The sequence below is a fragment of the Yarrowia lipolytica genome, chromosome 1A (assembly GCF_001761485.1).
Source record: "Yarrowia lipolytica chromosome 1A, complete sequence".
NCBI lineage: Eukaryota > Fungi > Ascomycota > Dipodascomycetes > Dipodascales > Yarrowia > Yarrowia lipolytica.
In genome coordinates this window covers 1,455,065-1,482,286 of record NC_090770.1, presented here as the reverse complement: position 1 = coordinate 1,482,286, position 27,222 = coordinate 1,455,065, and the positions used below count along the sequence as shown (strand labels likewise).

The following is a 27,222-nucleotide window of genomic DNA, read 5'->3' as shown; positions in this document are numbered from 1 at the left end:
GTATGAAAGGGATTTTGTTGGTATAAAAGAAGTCCACTTCTTTTGTTCTGGTACACTTTTACTGTTTTGGTACACTTCAACTGTTACTAGTATCTACTTAACCCAGCTTTTCTTCTACTTCTTTCTCTAACTAGTACCAAGTAAAGAACTACAAGTCGTATCTACTAGACTGATTCTTCAACAGAATGCTACAATATGTCAAGAGTGATACAGTGTAGTGTACTGTACTGTAGCCCCATCTCCATACTCTACTCTACTCACTATAACTTATTTTCATGCTATATAATGCGCGTGGACATCCACCGCAAATGCTAATCCCCTCCGTCTCCCTAATGATCCTCAAAAAACCGCTCAAACGCGTGCTCGTGACGCAGATTGTCCTTGACAACGTAGTAGATACTCATCAACAGGTTAGGGAACCGGCTGGTAAAGTACTCCATGTACCCCTTGGGCAGCGGAGACATGAGCTTCTGCAGCTCCGGCGGCATGTCGTTGAAATGGTGGTACTTGTTTCGGAACGCCCGCAACAGATCCATGACCCGGTCGCCATGGTACTTTCGGTACTTGCCAAGATTTTCGAGCAGCAGAGGATCCAGCTGCTCCTGCCAGTTGGAGCCCACGACTGACGGCGCGTCCCGCTCTAGCTGCATCAGCAGTTCCGACGGAGGATCCCGCGGCTCGATTTCAAACCGATCAGACACCTCCAGCAGAAAATCCAGCTGCTCCTTGTGGTTCCAAAACAGCGGGTGTCGACACACCTCCTCGGCTGAGGGGCGCTTGGACGGGTCTCTGCAGATCATATGGGTGATGAGGTCGCGAGCCTCAACTGCCAAGTGAGGAATGGCCTCGTCCAAAGCGTCCAGATTGTAAATGCCCCGGATAATGTTGCTCTCCTTGAGGTACCGGTCTCCAAACGGATGACTACCGCCTGTAAGTACGTAGAAGAACACACATCCGAGAGAGAAAATGTCAAGTGCCCGCGTGGCTCGTCGGTTGGAATCGTCATTGAGCACCTCGGGAGCCCGCCAGCCAGAAGTGCCTGCTCCTCCGTTGGCGGTAGTGGCGCGGAAACTCGACTGGTCGTTCTCCAGCCGCTTGCACAGGCCAAAGTCCGAAATTAGCATGCGCACAGCATACTTGTCGTCCGGGTTGGCCTTCTTTGCACGCCGCTTCTTCACAGGGGCTACCAGAATATTCTGAGGCTTGATATCTCTATGCACAATCTTGAGAGAGTGCAGGTACTTGACGCCCTCGGCAATCTGCTCCAACACCGTCACGTGGTTCATATTCTCCTTGACGCCAGGGAACTTGTCGCTCGAGTCTTCAAACACATCCTCCAGAGTGCCGGGACACCACTCCAACGCAATGTACAGAAAATGATTGTTTTGCTGTTTGCAGTAGTAGCGGATCACGTTGGGATGGTCGTCCGATTCTTGTAGGAGAGAAACCTCATGAGATGCCACGTCGTAATTGTCCACCAGCATTCTCTTGACCGCAACCTCCCGATTCTCAAACGTACCCTTGTACACAATTGTTCCATGACTACCCTTGCCAATAATCTCCTTGGAGACCACTAGCACTGAGCTCTGGAACTGAATGTCGTCGGCCTGCTCGGAGACTGGCTGCGAGAGCGTCTGGATTGAGTTGTCAATGACAATGGGCCCGGACTTTTCTGCTGCAACCTGTGTGAGGTCGGCGGCAGAGTTTGGCGAAGTGATGACTCCATCCGCAGCCGTAGAAGGTACTTCCTTGTTCTTCTGGTTTCGTCGGCCTCCACGACTGCCTCTCTTCCGCTTCTTGGGCGTCATGCCTGTGATTGACGCGGTGGAAGACGACTTGGAGAGACTAGAGCCGTTGAGAGAGGTTATGGACTCGGCCAGATTCGACTCCTCCGATTCGCTATCGCTGTTGTTCTTGTCAGCAACCACAGACACGTCCCCAAACTTGACCTTGGGGGTCGAAGGGGTCGACAGAGTGTCAGCGGAAGGGGTGTCGTCAGAGGTTAGAGGTTGTAGATCGCTACTGTCGTTTTCTGCTGAGTTGTTTTCAACAGCATTGACTTCGCTCACGACCTCCTTGGAAAACTTTTCTTCTGTTTTCTCCACGTCGACACCATTGACGTCCTTTGTCTCGTCCTTCGTCTCTTCCTTCGTTTCGTCCTTCGTTTCGTCCTTCGTTTCGTCCTTTGTTTCGTCCTTCGTTGCTTCCTTCGTCTCCTCCATCGTCTCGTCCACCTTTGTCTCGTCCACGGCCCCTTCCTTCAGTTCTTCTCTCACATCCATCTTGTCCACCACAATTTCATCCACCTTGTCCTTCACATCTACCTTGTCTAACACAATCGTAGCGTTATCTTTCTTTTGTTCCTTCTCCTCCCTCTCCACCTTCTCCACCTTATCCTCCTTCTCCACTGAGTCTTTCTCCCCCACTTCCCTTGCAGCACCCTTTCTAAGAGCTGAAATAGCGTCAATAATCTCCTTCACCTGAGGAGGCACAAAATCAAACCGGATCGCAGCATAGACAATGCCCAGAATGACCACCACGGTGAGAATGTTCTCCACTATCCGCAGCAAGAGAGCGGTAATGGGACTCTCGAGAAGCGGCAGCAAAAGCGACAACAAGGTGAAACCCGCAGTAGTAGAATCGCCGCTGTCTCCACGTTTGTCTCCCTGCTGCTGGCCCTCCTTGCCGTACCGAGGAGACATGCCGTCCCTCACACCGTCATATCGTTGACCCTCAATCAGCGCCTGACTACCTGCGGGGTTCAACAGCAGCATTTCGTCCTTGTCGGGACTCACTCGTCGCACCATGTAGTACGAGTCGTGCACGCCACAAATGATATCCGCGAGGTTTTGTGCAAACCGATCCTTGGGATATGAACTGTACGACGACGTGGACCACTTTGACAAAGGAGCAGACTTGACGAGATACGGGAAGTAGTGCTCGGAGATGGCAAAGAAGCCGCCATCCGCTGCTTGGTGCACGTAGATGGCAGGAACATGGCCGTTTTGAGGAGCCTCGACCCGTGGCTGGGGGAGCAGCACGTTGGAAACGTCTTGTCCATGTCCATCGTCACTTGCACCCCGCTTGTCCTTTAGAATGTCAAAGACGTTGATGACACAGCTCGGGATGTACGTCTCCCAATGAGGTCTGTATCCCAGAGTGGTTTCCACGCCAACAAGCAGCTTTTCGTGAAACGGCGTCACATACAAGTTGTCCATTGATACCGAGTGTTGTCGGGCCAGATCAATGTCTCTGTTGTTGGGCCCCCATGTAGAATATGTCACATTCCACACTGACGCACCCTGACGATAGATGGACAGATCGTACTGTGTTCGTCCGATCATGATGACTCCGGACGCATTGGAGCCGTACTCGGGCTCGTCTTCCCGCTCCGTTCGGACCCCCGACAGGTCGCCTCCAAAGCTCTGTACGATTTCGCCTGTCTGTGTGTCGATGGCAAACAGAGTGGTTTTGCGGGTGCCTGTGTACACCTTGCCGTCGAGCGCAAAGGGCGACTCCTGGACCAGCTTTTCGATCGAAAGCGGCAGCTGGCGCATGCCGTCTGTCTGTGTGAAGTAGAAGAGAGTGCCCTCTCCCAGTGGCTCCACCACCCAAGTGACATTCTCCTCGTACTCGTCCTGGTGCTCAAACACCTTGACCAACGGGCCGTTTCCCGTCACGCTCCACACCTCTGTTCCCGTGGCTCTATCCCGCGCATAGAGTCCGCCGTCTATCGTTGCAACGAGGATGATGTCGCTGAGCTCCCATTCCTTCAATGCGCGAGCGGTGTGTATTGCGTCTGTGCTCTGTTCGACCACGTGACTGGGGTCCGCGTGGGCCGTCACCTCGTACGCCACATTGGGCGCCACGTTGGCGACGATGCCCACATTGTTCATGTTGTTGTGATGGTTGTGGTGGTTGTTGTTGTCCGAAGCGCCCAACGACGCTCCCCAGCCCAACAAGGCAATCAGTCCATACAGCCGGTTTTTCATTCTGAGTCAGCAGCAGCTCCGGAAGTCGTTCCGCGTGTCCCTACTCACCTGTCATGGGCTCAGCCTGTAGAGCAATCTGTGTAGCTAGTTAGTTGTGGTAGTGTGTTGTGTGAGGGAGGTTGAGATCAGACAAAAATGTTCAACCCACTTTGCACACTAACTTTGGTGTGCAGATTGCCGATTATGTGGGGTATGTGATGCTGGAAGTGGCAACCACAGACCACGGCGCAGCGGCAGAAGAGATGCACCGTCTGCAGTCGGTCTTGCGCGGCGGTATTTCTGGCCTTTACTACGTTTGCGTCCCGGACTCATAATCTGTTTCAACAAACCACTTTGAAGGCACCATGAAGCACGATACGAGAGGGCTCATGTACAGTGGAACAAAGACGCCAAAACACCTATCCAAAAAACATTAAAATAAAAAATAAAAATTACTCTCAAAAAAACATCACAAAAACACCACAAAAACACCACAAAAACACCACAAAAACACCACAAAAACCCCCTCAAAACACCACAAAAACACCATCGCAAAAACACCATATCAAAAGAAACCCTCCGATTGGTCGAGCGGCCGTCCCTTGTCCAGCTCCTCTGTCTCTGGTTGGTTTGTTTGTTGACGCCACAGCTAAACTAGTGCAGTCAAGCCAGGCGGTGCAGATGGCGTCACGTGACTCGAGCAGAGTGGGAGCAGACGGGCAGTTGATTAGCTGATGGACAGTCTCCTCTGAACGACAAAGTGTGAGTCGTTGTACAGTACTAGTTGTATGAGTAGGTACGAGTAGATACAGTATGGACAGTATTTGCACTACAGTATGTTGCACCATAGTTATAGACAAGTGATACTGATACAGTATGTACTCGCCCATGACTAAGACATTCATCATGCGACGTTTGGGTTTGACGGATATGGCAATGGTGACAGGAGAGACAGATTCAGGGGACGCCAAACCGCCGGGGACATGTGTATATCTGTTCAATTGGGTTGTTTTTGTCGTTCTTGTGTGGTATCTTGGGATGTTCGGGATTTCAGTCTTACAGTACATACTAAATTTTGCTCGGTTCTGCTTTTCGGAGATTATCGTGCGTTTTTATATATTTATATATATTATGGAACCTTAGTGAAAGCATTGTGACGATATTCCGTGGCAAAGCAATGGGAAATTGGTTGATTCATTGATTTACTTGTAACTGTGGGACGACGGGTGTTGGCAATATATATCCAATGGGTTTTTTTGTCCTAGTTTGCGTCGTCAAGTTGACGAATGGCCAATGTAGAGTATTCTTAGATCTGTTGAGATTTTTATTTTAAAAAAATAATTTTTGTACATACAAAAAAATCTAGACAAAACAAAACAAAACAGAATAATGAACAACAAACCAGAATAATGAACAAAAACAAGTACATACTGTTCAGTACATATAACATATCTTATACCGAGGATCAAATCACGCCAATATCACCCTGTATGAATAATTCCGATACAGCATATTTGTATAGTATATTTGTGAATACTGTGAATATCAATATGCCAAACCGCCATAATGCCGTTATACTGTCATGCTGTATTACTGTAGTCTTCTTGATCCCTTCTGAAGATGTTTTTTGTTGGATGTCTGTTGAGGACTGAATCAGCGATACACTCGCCGTTGCTTGTTTGCACGGGTACTTTTCACACCATTTACAACTCCTTCCTGGTTTCAGGAACATCAATTGTTGGAGGTGGTCTTGGATATTGAAGATCATAAGTATTGATGTGATATACTGTAGTTGTGCTGACCTCAATGGCACTTTACTTTAGTCAAGTATTAGTTAAGCGGAAAGATACTGTAGATCCGTAAGAGATGATCTAGAGATCAAAACTTTGAAATAAATGTTTACAAAATATCTTACAGGGACAGAGAAAGTAAAGGTGGCGATATAGTACAACACCTACGATTTTTGTACATAACAAATGTCGTTCCATGTCCTGTCAGGCGTTGAGTGTGTTCCAGCATTAGTTGGTTTTAGTTAAGAGCATTGTCAAACTGTTGAGATAAGTTACTGTTGTAGAAAAGCAAAAGTTGGGGTGGAGGGATAGTTGGTTGTTGATGACGGTCTTTTACCTCCTCGACTGTATCTATCATTAAAAACGCCATCTCTCCCGGACTTATACAACCCTCTGCTTGATCTACAAATGCTTCCATCAGAGGTCCACCTGTGGAAGAAGCTGAACGGAAACATAAAATGAGCCCAAAACGGAATAAAAGAGCTCATTAAATCAAATTACTCATCCTTCCTATTCATAAATCGAGTTTATTTGTATAAAACGATCCACAAGCGTATTTTCAGACCTTTTTGTAGAATAATGACTATCATCGAGATCAGCTTGGCCATTGTTCGTTCTGTAGCACTCTACAAGAACATGTACTTGCTTCAACCCAACATAATCCAGCTCAATCAGCAATTGAGACTTGGATATGAAGACATATGAAGACATTTTTTTAAAGACATTTCCTGGTTGATTTTTTGATATAATGTACATGTTCAACTTCTTCTGTCGCCTTGAAACCTTTCTTGTCTGTTCTATATCATTTCTCAAATTTGGTATAAACCGACCTTGGGTTAGCCACTCTACCATTGTGGATGGTAATAGTACACCATTCGCTGTGAACATCTTCTCTGATTCCAATGATACTCCCTTTACAATGTTTTTCTCATTATTTCTCAACTGTCCGAGATCGGCCCACCCCGTCTACTTGTTCAACGTGCCCAAAGCTGATCAGTTTGTTCAATATTTCTAGAATTTGTAGTATTTAATAAATAAAAACCTTTCTTGTTGACTTGGATAAAGGAAGTATCAGCGTTGGTATGTTCTCCTTTCAAATACTGGAGCCATAACGCCTTTGAAGCCAGAATGTACCCAGAAACAACTTCTACTTGCACCTGCTTGTACTCACGATCTTGTAGACCTCCAGCATATACATTGGTATGTAATTATGCCGTAGCTAACTGCGCCAAACAGGCAATCACCTGTACTTCGTAGAAGACTCCAGTCTAACTAGATATGGTCCTGGAGACGGTAACCGACGTACCCCTACTCACAAAGTCCACTACACTCCAATATCCTGATGGTGCTTCACAACCCATGCTACATTCTTCCTGATCGGTGACAGTCGTTCTGCGACAATGTCCTCCAAGTCTTTCTGACTATTTTATTACGCCTCCAGGCTATATGCAAAGACGGGAACAATTACCATCTCATCATGCTCATGTCGTTTCGGATTCGGTTGTAATCGTAGAGACCCTCGATAGGACCCAGTCCGACCAGAGCAATATCCTTGTCGTAGAGAGTCTTCTGGGCCCAGGCTCGGACGTCGTGCTCGGTGACGGCCTCGAGCTTGGCCTCGACCTCAGCGGGGGTGACTCGTCGGCCCAGGGTGGTGAGCTGTCGTCCAATGTCCTCGGCAACGTAGGTGGTGCCGTCCAGAGACAGAAGGAGACCGGCCTTGAGCTGGGACTTGGCTCGCTCAACCTGCAGGTTGGACACAGAGGTGGACAGTCGGTTCCACTCCTTGAGAGTAAAGTGGACGAGATCGTCAATCTGAGTGGTGTTCTCGGAGGTCAGGTAGATACCCCACAGACCGGTGTCGGAGTAAGAAGTGGAGAAGGACTGGAAAGAGTTGGCCAGGTTGTTCTCAGACACAATGTTGGAGAGACGAGAGCCCTGGTGTCGGGAGGTGCCGACGGCTCGGTCGTAGTTGCCGATGATGGCCTGGGCGACCAGGGCAGTGTAGTAGTCCTCGGAGGTCCAAGAGACACCCTCGACGGCAATGGCAATGTGGGCCACGGGCATGGTGTCGTCTCGGAGTCGGACCTCGGATCCCACAAAGTTGGGGATGGGGTTCTGGTTGGCGTCCTCACCAGAAGATCGGGGGGTACCGAGGGGAACGGGAGACTGGGAAGAGGGCAGGTGGGAGAAGTACTTCTCGGCGAGCTCGACGAGGGCGTCGTGGTCGACGGCTCCGGCTCCGACCAGGACCATTCGGTCGGCGGTGTAGTTCTCGGTGATGAACTTTCGCAGCTCGGTGTTGGTGATGGTCTGGATGTTCTCTCGGGGGCCCAGGATGGTTCGGCCCAGGGGCTGGTTCATGAAGGCGGTGGCGTGCAGGTGGTCGAAGACAACCTCCTCGTACTGCTTGTTGACCTCCTCGAGCTCCCGGGTGATGACCTCTCGTTCTCGGTCAATGGCAGACTCGGCCAGCTTGGAGTGCTGCAGAATGTCGGCGAGGATCTCCACCGACTTGGGCACGTCGTCCTTGAACGACTTGGCGTAGTAGACGGTGGACTCTCGCGAGGTGTAGGCGTTGAGGTGGCCGCCCATGTTCTCAATGTCGAGCTCGAGCTGGTGCTGGGATCGCTTGTCGGTGCCCTTGAAGGCCAGATGCTCGAAGAAATGGGCGGTTCCGTTGTTGTAGGCGTTCTCGTTTCGCGAGCCGGCGTCGATCCACACGCCCACGGTGGCGGTCTGCACCAGAGGGTTGGACTCGGAGGCAATGGTCAGTCCGTTCTTGAGGTTGGAGGTTCGAGTCTTGGGGGAAACCGTGGTGGCAAGACCTCGCTTGGACATGGTGAAGACACCTCGCTTGAGGGCGGGCAGTCGCAGAAGAGAGTTCATGGTGTCGGTTGGATCTGTGGTCTTTCAATTGCTACGCCGTGTTGTGCGACAAGTAGAGAAAAGGGGGTCGTTCGATCGATGCGAGAGAGAGACTACTCGGACGGGTGCAATAGAGAGTGCGTGTTAAGGTGAAGCCACTTTCCCTCAGACATGATGCACATTTTTCCCGCCCTGTGAGTGGTCAGATTGCTCCCAACCAACCCTATTTTGCTTTCCCGCGTTTCTCATTGGCGGCGGACGAGGTGGGTAGCACTGGCTACAAATCGCCGAATCCTGGCCCTGGCCCCTCCATTCCGCCCCACGACCACCCTGCTCTATATATACCGCTTCTCCCGGCCCCGCAATGTCAAAAAACCCGCTCTACACCGCCCCACACAACCCTCGTCTGCTGTACCGCACGTCAAATCACTTTTCCTTGGAAGCTTATTTACTGTATAGTAGGCACTTGGTAGTGACAAATTATTGTCAGTAGAAGACTGGTACAAGCAGAGTCGCGCTTAAGCCAATTGAACACGCAATTGCCCAATAAACAACATACCGGGGGAGCGAGGGGGGGCGAGGGGGGGGGGGGGGGGGGGGGGGGGGCGAGGGGGGGCGAGGGGTCACCGTGACCAACCCCCCATCCCTCCCCCCGCTCCCTCTCTCACCCTGATCCCAGCTTGTGTGGCCTTCATCCTTCATTCATCTCACTAAACAAGCTTTGTCATTCGTCCAACCGGAAAAGTCCCTGGTCCCGTCCCAGCAGCCAATAGGAGGCGTTCCATTATTTAACGTTTCCGTAATGGAGGCAAAATGCCCCCCAAAAGAAGCTTACTCAGCGCACTATACGATAAAGACCGGGGAAACATCTCTACCTGAAACTGAGCTCTGCCAGCTAACCACACAACACGCACATCACAGTGAGTACGAAATGGACAAGGAGGATGAAACAGAGAAGGAACAAGATGGGAAACACGGCGCTTATATAGTGCACACACACGACGGCAAAACTGCGCCCCCTGAACAGCGGAATGTGACGACTGAACGTGATACCATGACATAACACACCACAGGGCTCGGGCGAGCGACGGGACAAGCAATGGGACAACAAGCGATCTGTTTAAAACAACGCCATCGACAGTGTGACACAAATGGTGCGGCACAAACTGCTGTTCTCAGCCACCACGCGCATCCCTGTGTGGGGCATCAGTGTGGGGACACGGCGCGCGACACTAGCAGCAATGGGTATCTGTATCTTAGCTTGGTCGCGAATTGACGACATTTGAGAAGATCGCTACTTGTGACGCTGCTCGTGGTGTCTGCTTTGTATTAATGTCTTTCGCGGATTCTCGTCGCTCTGTCTTGTCGCTCTGTCTTGTCGCTCTGTCTTGTCACTCTGTCATGCCACTCCGTTCACGTTTTGTTCGCCTACACTAGGTCCACCTACACACTAGGAAGACTTTCACCTACACACGAGGACAGACTTTTGTCCACCTGGCCAACCACCCTGACCCCCCTTCCCTCCCACATACTAACCCAGATGCTCAGATCCACCCTCCGACTGTCCACCCCCGCCTTCAAGGCCGGCATGACCCCCCAGCTCATGATGCGATCTCCCATCGCCATGCGAAACCACAAGATGTTCGGCACCATCCCCCAGCCTCCCGGAGGCATTGTCGGCACCGTCAACGACGCCGCCCCCGTTCCCCCCGCCAACCCCACCAAGGGCTCCTACCACTGGACCTTTGAGCGAATCCTTGTCGTCGGCCTCATCCCCATGACCGTGCTGCCCTTCGCCACCGGCTCCATCTCCCCCGTTCTGGACGCCACTCTCGGTGCTACTCTCCTGATCCACTCTCAGCTTGGTTTCGAGTCTTGCATTACCGACTACATCCCCAAGCGAGTCTACGGCTCCATTCACAACTACGCCATGTACCTGCTGTACGGAGGAACCGTGGTTGGTCTCTACGGTCTCTACAAGCTCGAGACTGAGGATGTCGGCCTCACCGGAACCATCAAGAAGATCTGGAACGCTTAAGCTAATGTGAATAAAACGTCAGAGGTGAATGAGCCTCATTTGTGTCAGCGGTCATGTCTGCACTCCAGTAGTATGTTGTACAATGTAATAGCTAAGCCCCGTGTAGTATCCGGTGCAGCTACAAGTACTAGAAGTACTTGTACAGTATTTATTTCCCCAATTCACTGCCAATATGATTCTCTATATTCTGTCCATTTAACCTGTGTAAACACTCTTCATGCACTATCACCGATGGTTTGCACGAGAACGAACACCAAGAGGAAAGGAGCTAGCAAACGACATATTTGGCGGCAACAATGTTTTCTATTTATACAGTAAGAATACTTGTACTTATATTGCAAGTTATTTTACTTGTATACACATTTATGATCTGATACTCGTTCATATCTTGATCTCATCGAGATACAGACATTACAGTTTCCCCAATATGGACTTGTAGTTGCAAGTAGTGACAGGAGTGAAAGAATAGCGACATTGAAATGCCATGGAAGCAACCGACCACATTTCTCTCAGCAACCGACGTTTCTGTTGTCAAGTTGTCTCTATCTGTCTCCAAGTTGTCGTTTGTTCAAATCTGCTGATAAATTAGTTGACTATGTGACCGCCATGACGACGGACAAATCGCATTGGGTATGACCGAACCCACTCCTAGCCACCGTTAAGACTTCGTTTTCGATACCGCAGGCTTGGGTTTCGTCTTGAGCAGTTGGTTGTATTTCTGCACCGACAAGTTTCGCTCGTGTGCGTCATGCTCAACCTGCTTGATGCTTTCCTCCAGCTCATCCAGCACGTTCTGGCTACGATTGAGCAGCTCCGTCAGCGCAGCCTCAATCTCCACCGCCTGTGCGGGAGACACGTCTCTTTCCACATTGCCCAACCGACACTCCTCCACCAGATGCAGTTGCGAGTTGATTCGGCCCTGGAACAGACCTCGGTAAATGCAGTCAATAGCGAGATCCTCCAGCTGGCTCTCCTCGCCTAGCCCCACCGCCTTCTCAATGTCGTGGTACTTGAGAATGCCCTCCTGCTGCACGCTGGGGTCGTCTGTGATGAGCGAGATGATGGACAGCTGTCGGAGTTTGGTTGCCTGTTTTTCTGTGAGATCCGGCAGGTTTGCGGGCTCCTTCTGCGCCACGTAGTCGGACCACGTGCCGTACGCAAAGATTCGCAGCGTCTGGATCCACGGGTCGTCTTGCCGACCGTTGCTAATCTCGTCCAAGTCGAGCAATTCGCCAAACGAAAAAATGTGTCGGGACGTGAGCGCCTGCTGAACCAGGTCGTGGACGATTCGAGGCGATAGCGGCCGCGGTTGCGCTTTGATAAGAGCTCGTAGTTCCTCCATGGGTGGTGTTGGTGAGGTGTGATGTGGAGATAAAGTTCCCAGTGAGTGATAGTGCAGGAGAACTGGATGGCCCTAGAGTCGTCCCAACCCGATTTTACGATACGAAATTACGATAGCTGGGGCGGACAAGTCCAGAAACGCTTATCAATCATGTTAGCTAGTAGATGTTTACAAGTACAAGTGCAGTATGTACATACTATGAGCTGGAAGTTGCGCGGACTTGCTCCAGTGGAACATGACTCGGTCGTCCATGTAATCGACGCTCTTGGACGCCTGCGGACAATCCACGATCCTGGGAGCAGAGGAGGTTCTCGGGCAACAAGGTCCACACATCCTTCCTTTCTCTCATCCCGATCATTACGCTCTCTGCGAACATAAAGGTCGACCAGACGAAATCCCCAACGGTTGAGGTACAGCTTGGGCTCCTCTTCATCGCCTTCCAAGCCGTCATCGCAATCATTATGCTCACTGCCAACATATCTCACTTCAGATTGTTTGGGATCATCTCTCAAGCACTTCTAGGATCTACTCATCTCTAGGGTTCCCCTCGTGCCGCTTCCTCGACATTCAGCCATCGACACAGTTCTGTTAGATGAGTGCCCAAAGGTCCACGTTCCATAGCGCGCGCCAGGGCTGTAGATACACTTGTCCAAGTCCTGCAAACTGAAGCTTGCCGTTACTGACGTAGGGCATCAAAATCAGAAGATTGTCCTTCCTGCAATGGTACGACTTGTCTGTCTTCATGTCTCCAACCCCTCCCCCCACAGCTTGATGAGTGGCTGACAAAAGCCCTCTCTCGAGCGATCTGAGTGGCAGTGAAGTGGTCTCAGACTGTTCGGCATCGATCGAGCACATTCAGCCAATAGATAGTCCATTTTCAAAGTCTCAGACAGATCATCGCGGTATCCCGGGTCACCCAGAGTCGATAGAAGCGACCATTGAAGAACGAAACAGTAACCGTAATACCGAGTCACTTGATGACATGGCGTGGGGACCGAGCAAATGAGAACGGCAGGAAGCCTGTAAAACCTCAGGTTCCACGCAGCCCATATCTGACGACAACCAGTAGTATACGTGCTGACGAGCATTAGAGCCCCTGGGCGCCAAACAACAGGCTTACAACAGCACAGTATATACAGTACTTGTAGCTTGTCGTTTCGTAATTGACGTAGACCACCCGTGATGTCATCGATTTCAACCACCAGGCCCGAAGGTGACACACAACCACGTGTACGTTTGTTCGGGGTCCACCATTGCGATCCTCATAGTCGGGCCTGGAGGTGACCACGTTTCTCAAGTCGACCTGGGTTGCTGGAACAGCGAGATTCGTGCCCAGAACCTCGCCGTTATCGAACATAGAGCCGCAAGTTCACCCTCAAACAGTGGCTGCAAATTGGTGCGCATATGCCGTCGTTCATCCTCAGCTCCATGTAGTACTCGACTATCTCCACGTCGTTTCTGCCCAGAGCAACGGTTGCGTAAAAGTCTTTCCAAAGGTACAGGTTCTCGTTGGCAAGATCCAGCCTTCTCGCGGTCCGCGAAACAATAATCATGGCGCATTGAGACCTGTTTGGGCTCCCGAATCACCGAGGTGGAACCACGGCACCCGTGGTTGCACGTTGCCTTGGAGCGTTCCATTCTCATCCAGCTGCTTGAGCAGCGGGTAATTGTGCGAGCAAGTGCGACTCAGAGCCAGACACGACTCCAGATCGCAGTCCAGGTTGGGAAAAAAAAAAGACGGATTTAGACCTCAATTGAAATCAGATTGGAATTGTGGGAACATATCAACTCCTCCTCCTACTTTTTCAGATATATTTGTATACAAGAGGTCTGTTCCCCCAATAAATAATCGTTCCCAGGTCGGCTACTCCACCTTTTCAGACAGCTCGGGAAAAGCCAGCTGCAACAAGTAATCGCACAGATAATAAAGCAGCAGCTTGTTGACCTCCTTGTTGCTCAGGTGGTCCAGCCAAAGATCGATGTCTGTGGTCACGTTCCCCACAAACGGCGGGAATACGCGCGATAGGGCATCTCGGGCATTCTGGCGAATGTCGTACTGTTCCAGCACCGTAGGAAGCACCCTGGGAGCTCCCATAGGCCCGTTGTTGGGGAACAAGGTGGTCCGGGCGCTTCTGAGAATGAGTTCGGCAGTCTTTTCACGCAAAACGTGCTTGTTCATGGAGTTAACCACCACGTTTCGAATCGACACCGCCAGCGGCTGCATCTCCAGGAATACAGACAGATAGGACAGGGTGCTGGCCAGCAGCGGTTTCTTTGCGCGAATGTTGCTGATGTTCACCAGTAGTTGGAAAAAGTATCTCGATGTGACTGGTTTGGGCGCAATTCTCGTTTTCCTCTCGTTTTCCTTCTCCTTGTCGCTGTCGCCTTCGTCTTGTTGGTCCGCCAGTGTTGGGTCGACTGAATTCTTCTCGTAAAAGTCGAACCCTGATCTGACATACGTTCTGGCTGCGTAAAAGGTTTCTGTAGCAATAGTGACGCCGTTAGACACCAGGTATCCCAGTGTTTCCACCACTCTGCCGCCGCCATTGTCGTTCTTTTCGGGGGTCTTGCTGTTGTCAGGCAGCAGGTCGCACACCTTGATGATGATCTCATAGAGCATCCAGGGTTCCGAGAGCCGCTCAAAGAGGGTGGTGAGCACCACGTCGTGCAGGATCGCCGAGATGAAGGCGTGTGCCACCTTGCTGTCAATCTTCTGTCGTTTCAGGAGAATTGTTGTGATCTGTTGCGCCAGTAGCTTTTGGTACACCAGCTCCGAGTGGTCGTCAGGGACTCCGGAAATAGCTCTATGGGGTCGAAACACCCGCAGACCCTCGGAAAGCGAGTTGACTGGAAGAAACGCCGAGCCCTGCAATGCCTTGGCCCGGTCCACTGCCTCGAAATGCGAATCAATCAGGTACGGAAGCCCGTCCAGGAGCGCCGTCTCGTAGTCAATTGTCTGCAGCCGGGTGTCCACATCCCGCGAGATCTTAGCAAGCACTTCCACCATCTCCGTCACAAAGCCAGGGTCGTCGGAAATCCGCGAGTACCACGATTGTACCATGTGGCGACAGATGAGCGCCGCCAGAGCGTACCACTGGGTGTTGACGGCATCGGAACACGACGTGGGCACCGGCAAAAGCTCCAGAACGGGCTTGGACGGCTCGCTGTCGGGAAGCAGCACCTGGCGAACCAGATGGTCGAGAGAAGCTGCCGTTTCCGTGCTGGTCATGGTGAGTTGTGTGATGTTGCGTGGTTTGTTACAGGTGTATGCATCACAGCATTATCGGATGTAGGAGTCAACTTTATGTGTGAAGGGGGAGAGTCTAGTGAAGACGCGAGCTCCTGAAAAAGCGGTGAAAGCGTGCGAAGACATGTAAAAGTACAGATAAGTTGGATATCATGAATCAAGTCGTGAATTGATTTAATTTTTTCGTCGTTTCGTGACGGAATTGATGAACCGGGGTAGACAAATGCAGGGGGAGAAATTAGTTGACATTTGTTGGGAATTTGTTAAAACAAAAGTTGAGCTGGGGGTTCAAATTCGCTGTTGGAGGAATTGTAAGAAATTTAAAATTAGACCATTAGTTTGAAAAGATATTTGTTTTCAACAAAAATGTCCAAAGAAGTATCCCTTACAGTACATTTTTATTGTGTAATTGTGTGTCTTGGGGTTTGAGATTAACTAAAGTTTGTTGATATTTTAGAAGAGAATTGTTGAAATTTGACCAATGTGTTTGTTGACTTTGATTTCAGTATTGCCTCAACCGGCATGTTGGCAGGAGTATGTACCATGCTGCTGTCAGCTGCACTGGAATGAATGGATGACTAATCAAAATGTCTCTAAGAATCACTTGAAGTGATTTTTATTCTATTTTATCATCACTTTTCGTGTTTTAGTTGATTTTCACCAAACATTTCACCAACCATTCATCAGGTCAAACTTCGACTGAGACGAAATTTTTCACCACATCAAACTTCAACTGAGACGAAATATTTCACTACTTAAATTCAACTGCGTACTGAGGCTCCCTTCCACTTTAACTAAACATCAACTAAAACCAAACCTCCTAACACCTCCTCACCAGCCTAATTCCAACGTGATTCGCGACTCCAGAATGTTCCAATACGCCAAAACCTCTCTGACTTTGTCTACTGTTTCATCCTTCTTATACCGCCTCCATTGCGGCATATACTTGCTGTTCTAGTACCGGTTCTGGTGACAGCATCCACCTATTGACAAGGTTCACAGGTACACGAAATCAGCATTACAGCAGTCTCACATCCGCTCCGATTCGATATGGTCGACCTGAACAACTCGCCAAAGCCGTCCAAACCGCTGCCGCAAACGGCGGGCGACGCGCTCAAGTACAGTCCTCTGATGCCGTTCATGCCGGTCGGAAAAGGTGAGTAGCATGGGCCCGCTGATCTCCCCAAACTAGACTAACACAGCACATGTGCCTGTTCCGCGAATCCACACAACCATTCCCGTGGTGCTGGAGGAGTATCCCGCTGACGTGTCCCATCGCGCCGAGCGGATTGCCGCTGCGGTGAACCAGCCTGGGGCCAACGAGGACTTCACCAACCGGCTGCTGTTGCAGACAACCACGGCGCTGTTCCAGCAGGACATGAGCTATCTGCGGTTCAAGGGCGACGAGTACGTGTTGGGCATTGGAAAGGCCGACGGTGAGCCCGAGCAGACCGGCTCCCGTCTTCCTGTGAATCTGAGTCCGTCAAGTACATATCTGGCCGAACGGCTGCCTCTGCATCAGGCTGCCCAACATGTCACCACCCCCAGAGTGTCCAAGCTCAGTCAGTCGTTTATGGACGCGGAGGAACCGTGGACACAGACTCAGTCGCAGGCTCAGTCGCAGACTCAGACACAGGTTCAGACACAGGCTCAGACACAGGCGCAGACACAGGCGCAGGCGCAGGCGCAGGCGCAGACCCAGGCGCAGACCCAGGCGCAGACGCTGGAATCCCAGCACCCGCTGCAACAAGGCCAACCGCCACAGGAGTCACTCCAACATGGTCAACCGCCACAGCAACAACAAAATGTGCCAACTCCACCAGCACCGCCACAACCTCCAAGAGCCCCTCCTCCAACACACACGGTGGCATCTCTCACACCACAAAAGGTGCAGGACATGGTGGAAAAGTCAATGATGGGACTGCTGGAGCAAATCTTCGAGGCGGACGACTCAGCAGAATCATACGACTACGACTTTGACGCTCTTCCCGACAAGAATCTCTGGCAGCGGCCAATCAAGCGCTCCCTTCTGCCTCTTAGCACCAAGACATTATTGCAGCTACAGGACACTCTACGACGGGCTGTTAGCCGGGAATTCTTTGCCAAGGTCGATCTGGACGATCTGCTGCGGCTGGAACGGATCTGCACCCGGTCTCTCAGTCATATGAATGCCATTGATCTGAGTATACCTCTGGCTGAAAAGAGCGACCGTGACATGGCTAATCTGGTGGAGGCAGCCACCAACTCGCTCCGAGCAGCAGACGTGGTACTACGGATCGTAAACTCCCCCCGACAAGAAAACCAGCTGTTTTCGGAGAACATTCTCTCGTCTGTGGCCGAGGATCTGTCTACTATCACAGAGCATCTTCTGCTTCCAACTGTGGGCAAGACCGCAGAGGAGTGTGGTTCGCAACTAGCCAGCTGGAGACAGAATTTGGAAAGCACAGTTGCCACCACCATGAGGGTTCTCGACCTGTTTTGCAAATCCATATACCTGCGACCTCTGGACGAATCGATCATCACAAAAATCCTCTTCATGGCTGTCAAGATTCTGTTCATGGAGTCAGCGACTGGTGGAAAAGGCTCAATCTACATGCTGTCACCCTTCGCTGTCGAGTCTTTCCGATCTTCTGCTATGGAAGTGCTTGCCGTCACGTTTGCATCGTTTCCTGACCAGCAGGGATTCATTTTGGACGAGATTCTGACCTCCATGCAGAAACTACCCTCCACCAAATCGCATGCACGACAATTCAGAGTGGGAAACGTGTCGATCCAAACCGTCTCGGCTCTTCTGATGCGTTTGATTGGCTCCTGCGGAGGTTACAAGTTCACCTTTGATCCAAACACTAAGCTGACACGTGAATCGCCGGCTGTCAAGCAATTTGAAGAGGCCTGTGAACAAGCTACAGCCAACGCACGCTCTTCCGCAACCAACGCCGTTCATTACCTCATCGACAAGGCGTCCAAGACCGCAAAATCAAGCGAGTCGCCTTACAGAGCACTGCTGGATTTGTTTGTTGAGGATTTCATTAACGTGTACGGTCAACTGGACTGGATTTCCGGCGAGCTGATTCTGCACACGTTTGTGCGCGTGTGTTCCGACTTTCTTTCTGCTCCAGAGAAACAGCAGCCTCCTGTCGCCGTTCTCACACTCTGTATGGACATTCTGGGAACTATTGGGTGCCATGTGCTGTCGTTTCGCAAAAAGTGTCTCGAACAGGCTGGGATCACACGCGAGGAAGGTGTCGAAGACCTGCAACATCTCGCCATGTCCGCGCATTACGTTCTTCGTACATTGAACGACGTGCAAACTAGCAACCCGTTCCAAGAAACCGTTCGCAAATACTTTGTTTCCCAATGGGGCAACATCCTGGGCGGCTACCATGACAATGAAGACAAGGATGTTGTTGAACTGGCACAAAAGAAGCTCTTTCGGCTTGCTGCATCGTGTTCTGAGAACGTGGACATGACCAAGAGCATGACCGATGAGATTTCTTCTAGAACTAACGATTCTCTTGATTCTGCCAACGACATTTCTCGAATCCTTTTGCATATGCCACTTGCAGAGTCCTACAATACCATTCTGGCCACCATATGCCATTCTTTGGAGCAATCGAAAATCCAAATCCGAAGCAGAGCTCTTAAATCACTAACCACTCTGTTGAGTTACGATCCCAAGATTATGCGGCTCCCATTCGTAGCCAATTCGTTAAAATCTCGACTCGTTGACGCCTCAGCTTCTGTCAGAGACGCCGCAGTGGAGATTGTGGGCAAGTATGTGCTGCTACAACCCACCAAGACTACGCAGTACTTTGAGTCCCTGTTCGAGCGAGTGTCAGACATGTCCTTAGGAGTCCGTAAGCGAGTCTTGCGGCTTCTTCGAGATTTGTATGCAACTAATGTTGACAACTCTGTCAAGTTGGAGATTATCGAAAAGCTGCTGTATCGTACCGAGGACGAGGAGGAGTCCGTGCAAGAACTGGCGACCTCCACACTGAAGGAAATGTGGTTCATGGTTGCCAAGCTTGAAGATGCACAGAGCATGGTAGCGACTTTGAAGAAGAGTGAGCAGCTGGCCCAGTACCTAGCCCGCTTCCTCGACTCGATTTTCAACCCGTTTTTGCATAAAGATCCCATTCCCGAAGCCACGTTGCAGGTTGGAACGCAGTACATTTCTCTGCTAGTCAAGCATGTGGTTGGAGACGACAATCCTGTCCAGACCGAGTCGTATCTGGAGCTTCTAGGATACTTTGTGGAGGCCAATGTGTTGTTCATCTCTCAGAACCAGCTCACGTCACTGAGAGGATACATTTCGGCGGATGTTAAAGACCTGTCTACGTACCACGTGCTCAAAATCTTCGAGACTGCTGTTGTTTCGTCTCGCATTGAGTTTTCCGACGAGCTTCTCAAGGATATTGAAACTTCCATGCTCAAGAAGCTCACAAAGTTCAACGTTAAGGAGCTCTCTGTGGCTGTTCCGTGTCTCTGGGCTGTTTGTTCAAAGCGTAAGGATACCAAGAAGATCGAGACCGCCACATTATCCTGCGTCAAGGCACTTCTGCCGCACGTGCAGCATCTCAAGGCAGGAAAGTTGATGGAGGCACCAGCAGACCCGAAATTTAAGCGTCTCATTTACCTGGTTGGTACTCTTGGCCGGTACTGCAATTTCGACGACGCCAAGGCTCTTTTCCAGAAACTGTTGGGACCTCACGTCTCAGGTAAGCCCGAAAAGTCCGAGGAGTTCATTGCAGGCTTGTTTCTTCTCTTCTGCAACCCCAAGCTCGCGTCTCAGGAGATTGTGCGTCTTTCTGTCCGTAACCTGCTTTCCGTGTGCATTGGCTTCCCCCAGCTGTTTATGCTTCCTGGAGTCATTTCGTGTCTGGATATGGCTCTGGAAGGCGACGAAGAGCTGCAGAATATCGTTCTGAAGCAGTTTTCGGCATTCTTAGAGAACGAGGAGCAAATGGCGACGAAGGCGGGCCTCAAGGGCGCAGGTAACACGGATGCTTCTGGACAGGTGGATATCGGAGTCCTACACGGAACCACATCCAAGTTTGTCAACGATGGAGTCTGTGCGTCCATTGTGCAGCGGTATCTCAATTCCATTCTTCAAATTGCAGTTCTTGGCACCGGTGCTCACTCCATTAGTGCCATTCTGCTGCTGGAAAAGGTGTCGCATCAGGGATTTGCCAATCCTCGACTTTTGATGACGACCACCGTGGCTCTGGAAGCCAGTCCCGTTTCTCTAGTGGCTTCTAAGGCCCAAAGTATTCACCGCCTGTTTCACGAGAAACACGAGTCGTTGATTGATGGCACCTATGTGGATGGAATAGGAGCTGCCGCAGACTACTTGCGACGGCTTCAGGGTCCCAAGCTTGCTCAGGGAAGTGGCTATCTGGATCGGTTTTTCAACGTCATTAAGGGTTCTAGATCTTCCAGAAGAAAGCTTTTTCTGAACATGACCCGAGCTCTGGAACTGGACGAGACCCAGACAAGTGAAGAGGATATCACCAACCGCTTGTGGACGGTGGTTTTCCTGTGTCGAGCTCTGTCAACATTGGAGTTGTCCACGGTTGAAGATGCCCACATGATTGTTCATTCTCTCAACTCTGCTGTCTCCAAGTCTGGCGAGCTCACCAACGCTACGGTTGCCGTTACCGTTCAACTCATGGCTGCGTTGCGACGGTTCATCAAGATGGCCTACTCTCTGAGTGATGCGAAATGTGCGATTTACGCTCCTGCCCGAGGTGGCCAAATTGGGCTGAAGGAGCTCAACAAGCAAGCTATTCGGTCCATGCAAGCGCCTTCCACGGGCCTGGAGTTTACTGATACGTTCCTGGACTTCAACTACAACTACGACGACCCTGAGCGGAACGCTTTCATTTGCCAGCAGGTGCGTCAGATGCTACAGAGTGAAGCCAGTGACGAGGTCCATGAGGAGGAAGAGCCAGAAGCGGAGATGAATTCAGAGATGGATATGCCGTTGGATGACGGTCAGCGTATGGGCGACCCGCAGAATCAGATGCAAGATGTGCAGCATCGATACCCACAGATGCCGCAGTACACACAGCATCCACAGCTTCCACCGCATCCACAGTACTCACAGTATCCACAGCATGTACAGTATCCACAGCTTCCACAGCTTCCACAGCATCTACAGCATCTACAGCACTCCCAACACTCCCAGCCTCCTCAGCACGTACAGCACCCCCTACACCCCCAGCACCCCCACCCCCAGCACCCCCAACACCCCAGGCCCACCCACATCAAAACACGGACTTTGAGCCTCCGATGAAAAAGTTCAAGGACGCGTAAACATGTAATAACTAATGTATTGTATATTGTATTTCTACCAAGGCGTGTTGGACACTGTTCTACCAAGCGTACCGGAAGTAGACATTTTGCTTGTCGGTGAGATCCATCAATTGGACTCATTCGAGCTCCTCGGAGGTGGCTTGAGACTCGGCTCGGTCTCTTCGTTTGTTTTCAGCTACATCGAGCCACGATGGAGCAGTGTTGAGGGCCATTGCCAGACAAAACAAGACCACCATGGACAACTTTGTCGGCAGCTACACTGGAACGTCCGAGGCTCTGAATGTCTGGGGTCAAATGATGTTGCCCAGACAGTCTCCTATGAGAAGGATGGCGTTGACGGTGTTGGAGTCCCCCGAGGTGAGCAGACAGGTTGCCATAAACCCAATGAGCTGGGCCACTAGCGACATGAAAAGTCGACTTTGGAAGTAATGGACGATGATTCCGAAGAGAATGCAGCCCACGAACTCGGTGGTTCCCTGGGGAGTTTGCAGAAACTGTCCTCGAATGGGTCCCAGATGGTGTTGAAGTTGGAGATGCCTCCGTTTGAAAAGTTTTGGCTGACGCAAAAACAGAAGTAGATTCAAGTGCGGGTGTCGGTAAGAGCTTCGATGGACTGTTCTCTCTTTAATTTTTTGTTTCGAAGGACGATTATGCTGACAACGACGGTGAAGACGCCAGTGATGATGAAAATGAGCCTCCAGCCGGCTATTGTAAGAGGGGGATTGGCTGCCTGTCCATATGCCATGAAACTCCCCACCATGAGACCCAGTTCGTTAGCTCCTAGCCAGATGGACGTTCTCAGAAACTGCTCCTCGCGCTTACACCACGGGGAAGTGAGAATGACAAAGCAGAGAGTCACAGCGGACTCCAACATGCCCAAGATTGCCCGCAACGCAATGAATCCAGGGTAGTTTGAAGCGGCTTGTAGACACAGGACAAGACCCCAAAGAATGATAAAGACAGACACAGTTTTGACGAGCGGAAAGTGCTGGAGAATATAGACAGATAAGAACTCGAAGATCAGATAGCCAATATAAAAGGCGCAAAGTCGCCTCCTTCCATCTTCAGGTCTTCTCGAAGACCCAGCTGTACTTTTGGTGCTCTTGTCTAGGTACTGAATCGCATACACAAGCATCATGAGGGGACAGAGAAATAGATCAGTTTTGCACAAAATCCTTCAATCCGTGTTGCGATCAAGTCCACCGTCGTCTCCCCACTTCCAGGAGTTTCAGTTTTGCTTTCAGAATCTGAAAACACCCATACAATTTCGATAATATGGGCGTTAAAAACAGAAGTAGAGAAGCCGGGGACTTGATCAAACGAATCTTCTGGGGCGAAATAATCCATTGACAAAGTCTGCCATGAATTTTCGGCTTTGAATGACTCCTTGGCTTTGAATGACTCCTTGGCTTTGAATGTCATGTGTATTGAACTTGGGTGAAGTGTCTAAGATCAATAGCGCAGCGTTCTATGCAGGAATGTATGTATACGGGGGATGGTCTGTGCCTGTAGTCATACACTGCTGTATTGATTCAGCCAATATTGTAGTAATGCTAGGCGTGGTCGCCAGTTTATCAACTAGTCCACTTCTCAAAGCGAATGTCTCTTTAATGTAGTCAAGCAACATGAATAACTATTGGTAACAGAAAGAACAGCATCAACGCAAGCTAGGAACACAAATATCCAACAAGAAATCAACTCCAGATCTCCGCGAGTTGCTGGACATTTCACCCAAGCAGAACCTACCAGTGTCTCATCACGTTCTCCACACCAAAGTGACCACACCAAAATGACGCTTAAAACGCGCTAAGATAAGACAAAATTGCAGAATTTGGGGAATATATGTATACTGGTACGATAAGAGAATAGTCCTTGTACTGAATAAGTTTTTAAATGACACATTTAATCTGTTATTGGAACTCCAGACCACTCAATATGATATCAGATCTGGAAAAGACGGGACGGTAGTCAGGAGAAGCGAAACCATGTCTAAGCATGTTTAGATGATTTTATATGCAAAACTACAGTATATAAAAGAAACTGAAGCACTTTGAGGTTCTTTACCTATCTGTGTGAGGAGGATGACTAAGCGAATGACAGGTTTAGTATACATTATTTTTTTTCAATCAAGATTCGTTGGTTTCTTGGTCTAGTTGGTCATGGCATCTGCTTAACACGCAGAACGTCGGCAGTTCGATCCTGCCAGAAATCACTTTTTGCAGAATTGCTTTGCCGAATCACCTTTTTGTTCAGCTCGCTTGTGTTTTTATTGGAATAATTACATCTACAATGGCGTATTTTCCACCGATCCGATATCGTGTTTTGAAGAGCACTCCTAGAACTGTTTATCTCCTTACTGTTGAGGTTTACTTAAAATCTTTTAATCATGAACAAATTTGTCAAAGACAATTCCGCCAAACATCGCGTATAAAAGACGTGTTAAAGACGCTAGGATCACAGAAATTGACGGAAATTGCCCTCTATATCATAAAAAACGTGTTCTGAAAATATATATACAATTTATTACATTTTTAACAAACTTATTGGACTAGTATAGGCATTGTATAATCAGTACTAATACTCATCAACCAGTTAAACCTTAGTTAAGAACGGATAGGAGTTGTTTAACGAATGAGTATCTGACAAATTGTGTTTCTGAAGCCGCAATTGCAGTTCTGACGCCGAAATTCAAAGCCTCAAGTCTGTCGATAACACTCGCACCGACTCACTACCGCTCTCACTTCGTTTACATACCAGTTATTACCCTCATTAGTCATCATATACCGCTTCCAGACGAAAGTTTCAGGCAGATCAACATCATGCAAAGGCGCAGAGTGGTACCATGCAAGACAACTACGGATACAAAGGGGTACGAGACGGCGACTGTCGGGGATAAATGAGCCAGTATCACGTGACTAATAATGATATGTGTCTTCGCGGTCCAAAAAAGGACTGTGCACGTGATTTATCGGTGCCCTCCCGGATATCTGCTATCGGTTGGCATGGCTCTGGTTTCCCCACTGGAAATAAGCTTGTTCTAACGAGGCTTAACATGTGCGGCCTTTACGTTTTCAGCCGTGGGCCGAGGGCGTTGATTTGGAGATATTTGGGGACAGTTTGGAGAAAAAATGGACATGTGAAGGTATTTAAATAGGTCGTATTCCCCCCAATATCGATTTTCAGCGCAAAAAAGGCGCAAAAACACCGCTTTGGGGACACCTAATTCCCGCCATCAAGGTTAGGGTAAGCTACAAGGTGCGTATCAACTATTGTGCATGATGCATGGCCCATCACTTGTAAACCTATACCCACCAGAGGTGAATCATTTGCTAAAATGGCGTCAAGTGAGTGATAAGGAGAAGGAGACATGACAGAGAGAGATGGTACAGACAGCGAGGAAACAGACACAAACAGACACAGAAGACACAGCCGCAACAAGGCAAACACAACAATTCTTGCAGTGGTTTTGAACCGAGGAACTCGGATGTTTGACTACAGTACAAGTAGACAGATGGTATGTGGACTACCTACACGTCTACCTACACGACTACCAAGACGACTACCAAGACGACTACCAAGACGACTACAATACGACTACAATACGACTACAAATACTCAGAGACGAGGAATAGTTTGCTGCGGTTATGGTGACTTCCGATGCTACAACACCGACCTATCTCTGACCTATCCCCACCTGCTATCCCTGTCAAGCCAAGCTGAGTGAGATGCTTTTGTGAGAGGATGGATAAGTTGGATTGTAGTCAGTACAGTGCGATAACGGTGTTGGTATGTAGTAGATTGTCTGGTTTGTTCTACTGCCCATCTGTTCCAACTATGTTTAGTCTCATCCTGTCCTACGTTATTTGCTCATCTGTTGCGGTCAACAGCCCTCGTTCTATACTAACACAGTACTCATCGACACCCGAGCATACTCAGTACCTATCAATGGCACCGCTCGTCAAAATGCCCCGACTCTGACAGCTCCAGGCATGAACTCGGCCCAGTTTCAGGGAGTGGGTCTGGTGTTGGACACAGGAGACATGCCCCTTGTCCAGATGCTATACGTGCCCACCATCAGCGACAAGCCCCAGTGCAACCCCGAGTGGTACACGCCAACCAACTACACAGAGACGAAAATGCAGGGTCCTGTCTCCTTTGTGGAGTCGGCTGCTCTGATTCCGTTTGGCACCGACGAATGCAACGAGGCATTTTTCGAGTCCATCACCTCTACGTCGGCAAATACGATTTTGGTGGCTGCCTCGGACCCCAACAGCCCCGCATCCTCCGTTTCCAACATCACCCAGCTGCTGCCACCGGGCCTGGGCATCAGCATTTACGGAGTCGAGTACTCCACGGCCCAAATGATGAGCCAGTGGGTGGAGCACGTTGCCGAGGTGCCGCAGTCGACCTACTACCACAACGGTGATCGGGGCGAGCCGACAGTGACCCGTGTAGGTCTACGATTTATGGCCATGCAGTCGGGCTCCAATATGCCCAAGCTGTGGGTGTGGGTCCTGGCGATCGTCGGTTCTATTCTGGTGGCCATTCTGACGCTGTCATGCATTCTCAACTTTGTGCAGTACAAGCGGCGACGAAACCTGCGAACTAGACTGCGAAACGGCGAGGTTGATCTCGAACAGCTTGGCTTCATTGGCGTTTCTGCTCCAACAGACGTCATTGCTCGTCTGCCTGAAAAGTTGTACCACTCCGGCGACTCGCATTATGAAAGCGTGGCCCGAAAAGAGAGTGTATGGACGGACAAGGATCTGGCGAGCAAAAAGCGAAAGACCAAGTGGCTGAAAATGGCTCACAAAAAGACGGACGAATCGAAACCGGAACATAGTCTGGAGGGCTACTCTCAGTCATCGTGTCCCATCTGTTTGGACGACTACGAGGAGAACGAAACAGTGGTTTTGGAGTTGCCATGCCGGCACATTTTCCACCCCGATTGCATCCGGCCATTTTTGGAGACCAGGTCTTGTCTCTGTCCCTTGTGCAAGCAGTCTATTCTTCCCAAGGGTTATCTCCCTCCGGGTGTCAAGATCACAAATTTGACTGTCCGGCGGGAGCGCATGATTCGTCTAGGGCGAGACGCCGAAGGAGGACGCATGGATTTCACATTGAACGGTTTTATGGGAGCTTATCGAAGACGTCAGGAGCGCAACAACCCCAATCTACGAGGCAACGGAGACAATGGACATGTTGGAAATGACGTGGAGTTGGAGGATCGATCTACGACACGTTCTAGCGAGGGTGTTGAGCCCCAGGAATCTGTTCAGGAGGCTGAGACACAGCCACAGACCATAGTCGTGATGGAGGCACCCACGGAGGGAGAAGGTTCTGCGAGCGGGTCAGTGATTGTCGAGGCGACCGACGAAGCAGGACTAGCGCCAAAGAAAAAGACAGTGGAGGGCGTGCGAGAGGTAGAGGCGGAGGCTGAAGCCGAGACGGAGGCTCAGCAACAGAACAGAGAGGCGTCTGCCCTGGCGCACGAAATTGTACAGCGGAACGTGCAGGCCATTGACGAGCAGATTGAGCAGGATGCGCGGGATGAGCGTCAAGTGGGAGGCTGGCGACGACTGTTTCCTTTCTTTTGAAAAGTATTTATATTTAGTTACTAATTGATAGCATAATTGATGATTTATGAAGTG

General features: G+C 50.1%; 10 protein-coding genes and 1 non-coding gene across 11 annotated transcripts; 4 read left to right on the top strand and 7 right to left on the bottom strand.

Moving 5' to 3' along the window:
- Nucleotides 1-329: 329 nt before the first annotated feature.
- Nucleotides 330-3,992, bottom strand: YALI1_A14783g (uncharacterized protein; the record flags this gene model as incomplete). The annotated part of the gene is made up of 1 exon (XM_002142952.3): nucleotides 330-3,992. One exon carries the CDS (start codon nucleotides 3,990-3,992, stop codon nucleotides 330-332), a length of 3,663 nt encoding a protein of 1,220 aa, XP_002142988.3.
- A 506-nt stretch (nucleotides 3,993-4,498) lies between these two features.
- Nucleotides 4,499-5,038, bottom strand: YALI1_A14772g (uncharacterized protein; the record flags this gene model as incomplete). Its single annotated transcript, XM_068281793.1, has 1 exon — nucleotides 4,499-5,038. One exon carries the CDS (start codon nucleotides 5,036-5,038, stop codon nucleotides 4,499-4,501), a length of 540 nt encoding a protein of 179 aa, XP_068137894.1.
- A 2,187-nt stretch (nucleotides 5,039-7,225) lies between these two features.
- Nucleotides 7,226-8,650, bottom strand: YALI1_A14736g (uncharacterized protein; the record flags this gene model as incomplete). Its single annotated transcript, XM_500073.3, has 1 exon — nucleotides 7,226-8,650. The coding sequence occupies one exon, from the start codon at nucleotides 8,648-8,650 to the stop codon at nucleotides 7,226-7,228; it is 1,425 nt and encodes a 474-aa protein (XP_500073.3).
- A 1,519-nt stretch (nucleotides 8,651-10,169) lies between these two features.
- Nucleotides 10,170-10,667, top strand: YALI1_A14721g (uncharacterized protein; the record flags this gene model as incomplete). The annotated part of the gene is made up of 1 exon (XM_500072.4): nucleotides 10,170-10,667. One exon carries the CDS (start codon nucleotides 10,170-10,172, stop codon nucleotides 10,665-10,667), a length of 498 nt encoding a protein of 165 aa, XP_500072.4.
- A 658-nt stretch (nucleotides 10,668-11,325) lies between these two features.
- Nucleotides 11,326-12,009, bottom strand: YALI1_A14703g (uncharacterized protein; the record flags this gene model as incomplete). Its single annotated transcript, XM_500071.3, has 1 exon — nucleotides 11,326-12,009. One exon carries the CDS (start codon nucleotides 12,007-12,009, stop codon nucleotides 11,326-11,328), a length of 684 nt encoding a protein of 227 aa, XP_500071.3.
- Nucleotides 12,010-12,921: 912 nt separating this feature from the next.
- On the bottom strand, nucleotides 12,922-13,198 carry YALI1_A14691g (uncharacterized protein; the record flags this gene model as incomplete). The annotated part of the gene is made up of 2 exons (XM_068281792.1): nucleotides 12,922-13,086; nucleotides 13,130-13,198. 2 exons carry the CDS (start codon nucleotides 13,196-13,198, stop codon nucleotides 12,922-12,924), a joined length of 234 nt encoding a protein of 77 aa, XP_068137893.1.
- A 675-nt stretch (nucleotides 13,199-13,873) lies between these two features.
- On the bottom strand, nucleotides 13,874-15,238 carry YALI1_A14670g (uncharacterized protein; the record flags this gene model as incomplete). Its single annotated transcript, XM_500070.3, has 1 exon — nucleotides 13,874-15,238. The coding sequence occupies one exon, from the start codon at nucleotides 15,236-15,238 to the stop codon at nucleotides 13,874-13,876; it is 1,365 nt and encodes a 454-aa protein (XP_500070.3).
- A 1,068-nt stretch (nucleotides 15,239-16,306) lies between these two features.
- Nucleotides 16,307-21,551, top strand: YALI1_A14658g (uncharacterized protein; the record flags this gene model as incomplete). The annotated part of the gene is made up of 2 exons (XM_500068.4): nucleotides 16,307-16,412; nucleotides 16,459-21,551. The coding sequence occupies 2 exons, from the start codon at nucleotides 16,307-16,309 to the stop codon at nucleotides 21,549-21,551; spliced, it is 5,199 nt and encodes a 1,732-aa protein (XP_500068.4).
- Nucleotides 21,552-21,861: 310 nt separating this feature from the next.
- On the bottom strand, nucleotides 21,862-22,709 carry YALI1_A14596g (uncharacterized protein; the record flags this gene model as incomplete). The annotated part of the gene is made up of 2 exons (XM_068281791.1): nucleotides 21,862-22,047; nucleotides 22,218-22,709. 2 exons carry the CDS (start codon nucleotides 22,707-22,709, stop codon nucleotides 21,862-21,864), a joined length of 678 nt encoding a protein of 225 aa, XP_068137892.1.
- Nucleotides 22,710-23,709: 1,000 nt separating this feature from the next.
- YALI1_A14586r lies at nucleotides 23,710-23,783 on the top strand. Its single transcript has one exon. It is a non-coding gene; the product is annotated as a tRNA-Val (tRNA).
- Nucleotides 23,784-24,905: 1,122 nt separating this feature from the next.
- Nucleotides 24,906-27,168, top strand: YALI1_A14568g (uncharacterized protein; the record flags this gene model as incomplete). The annotated part of the gene is made up of 2 exons (XM_068281790.1): nucleotides 24,906-24,915; nucleotides 25,481-27,168. 2 exons carry the CDS (start codon nucleotides 24,906-24,908, stop codon nucleotides 27,166-27,168), a joined length of 1,698 nt encoding a protein of 565 aa, XP_068137891.1.
- Between the last annotated feature and the right edge of the window lie 54 nt (nucleotides 27,169-27,222).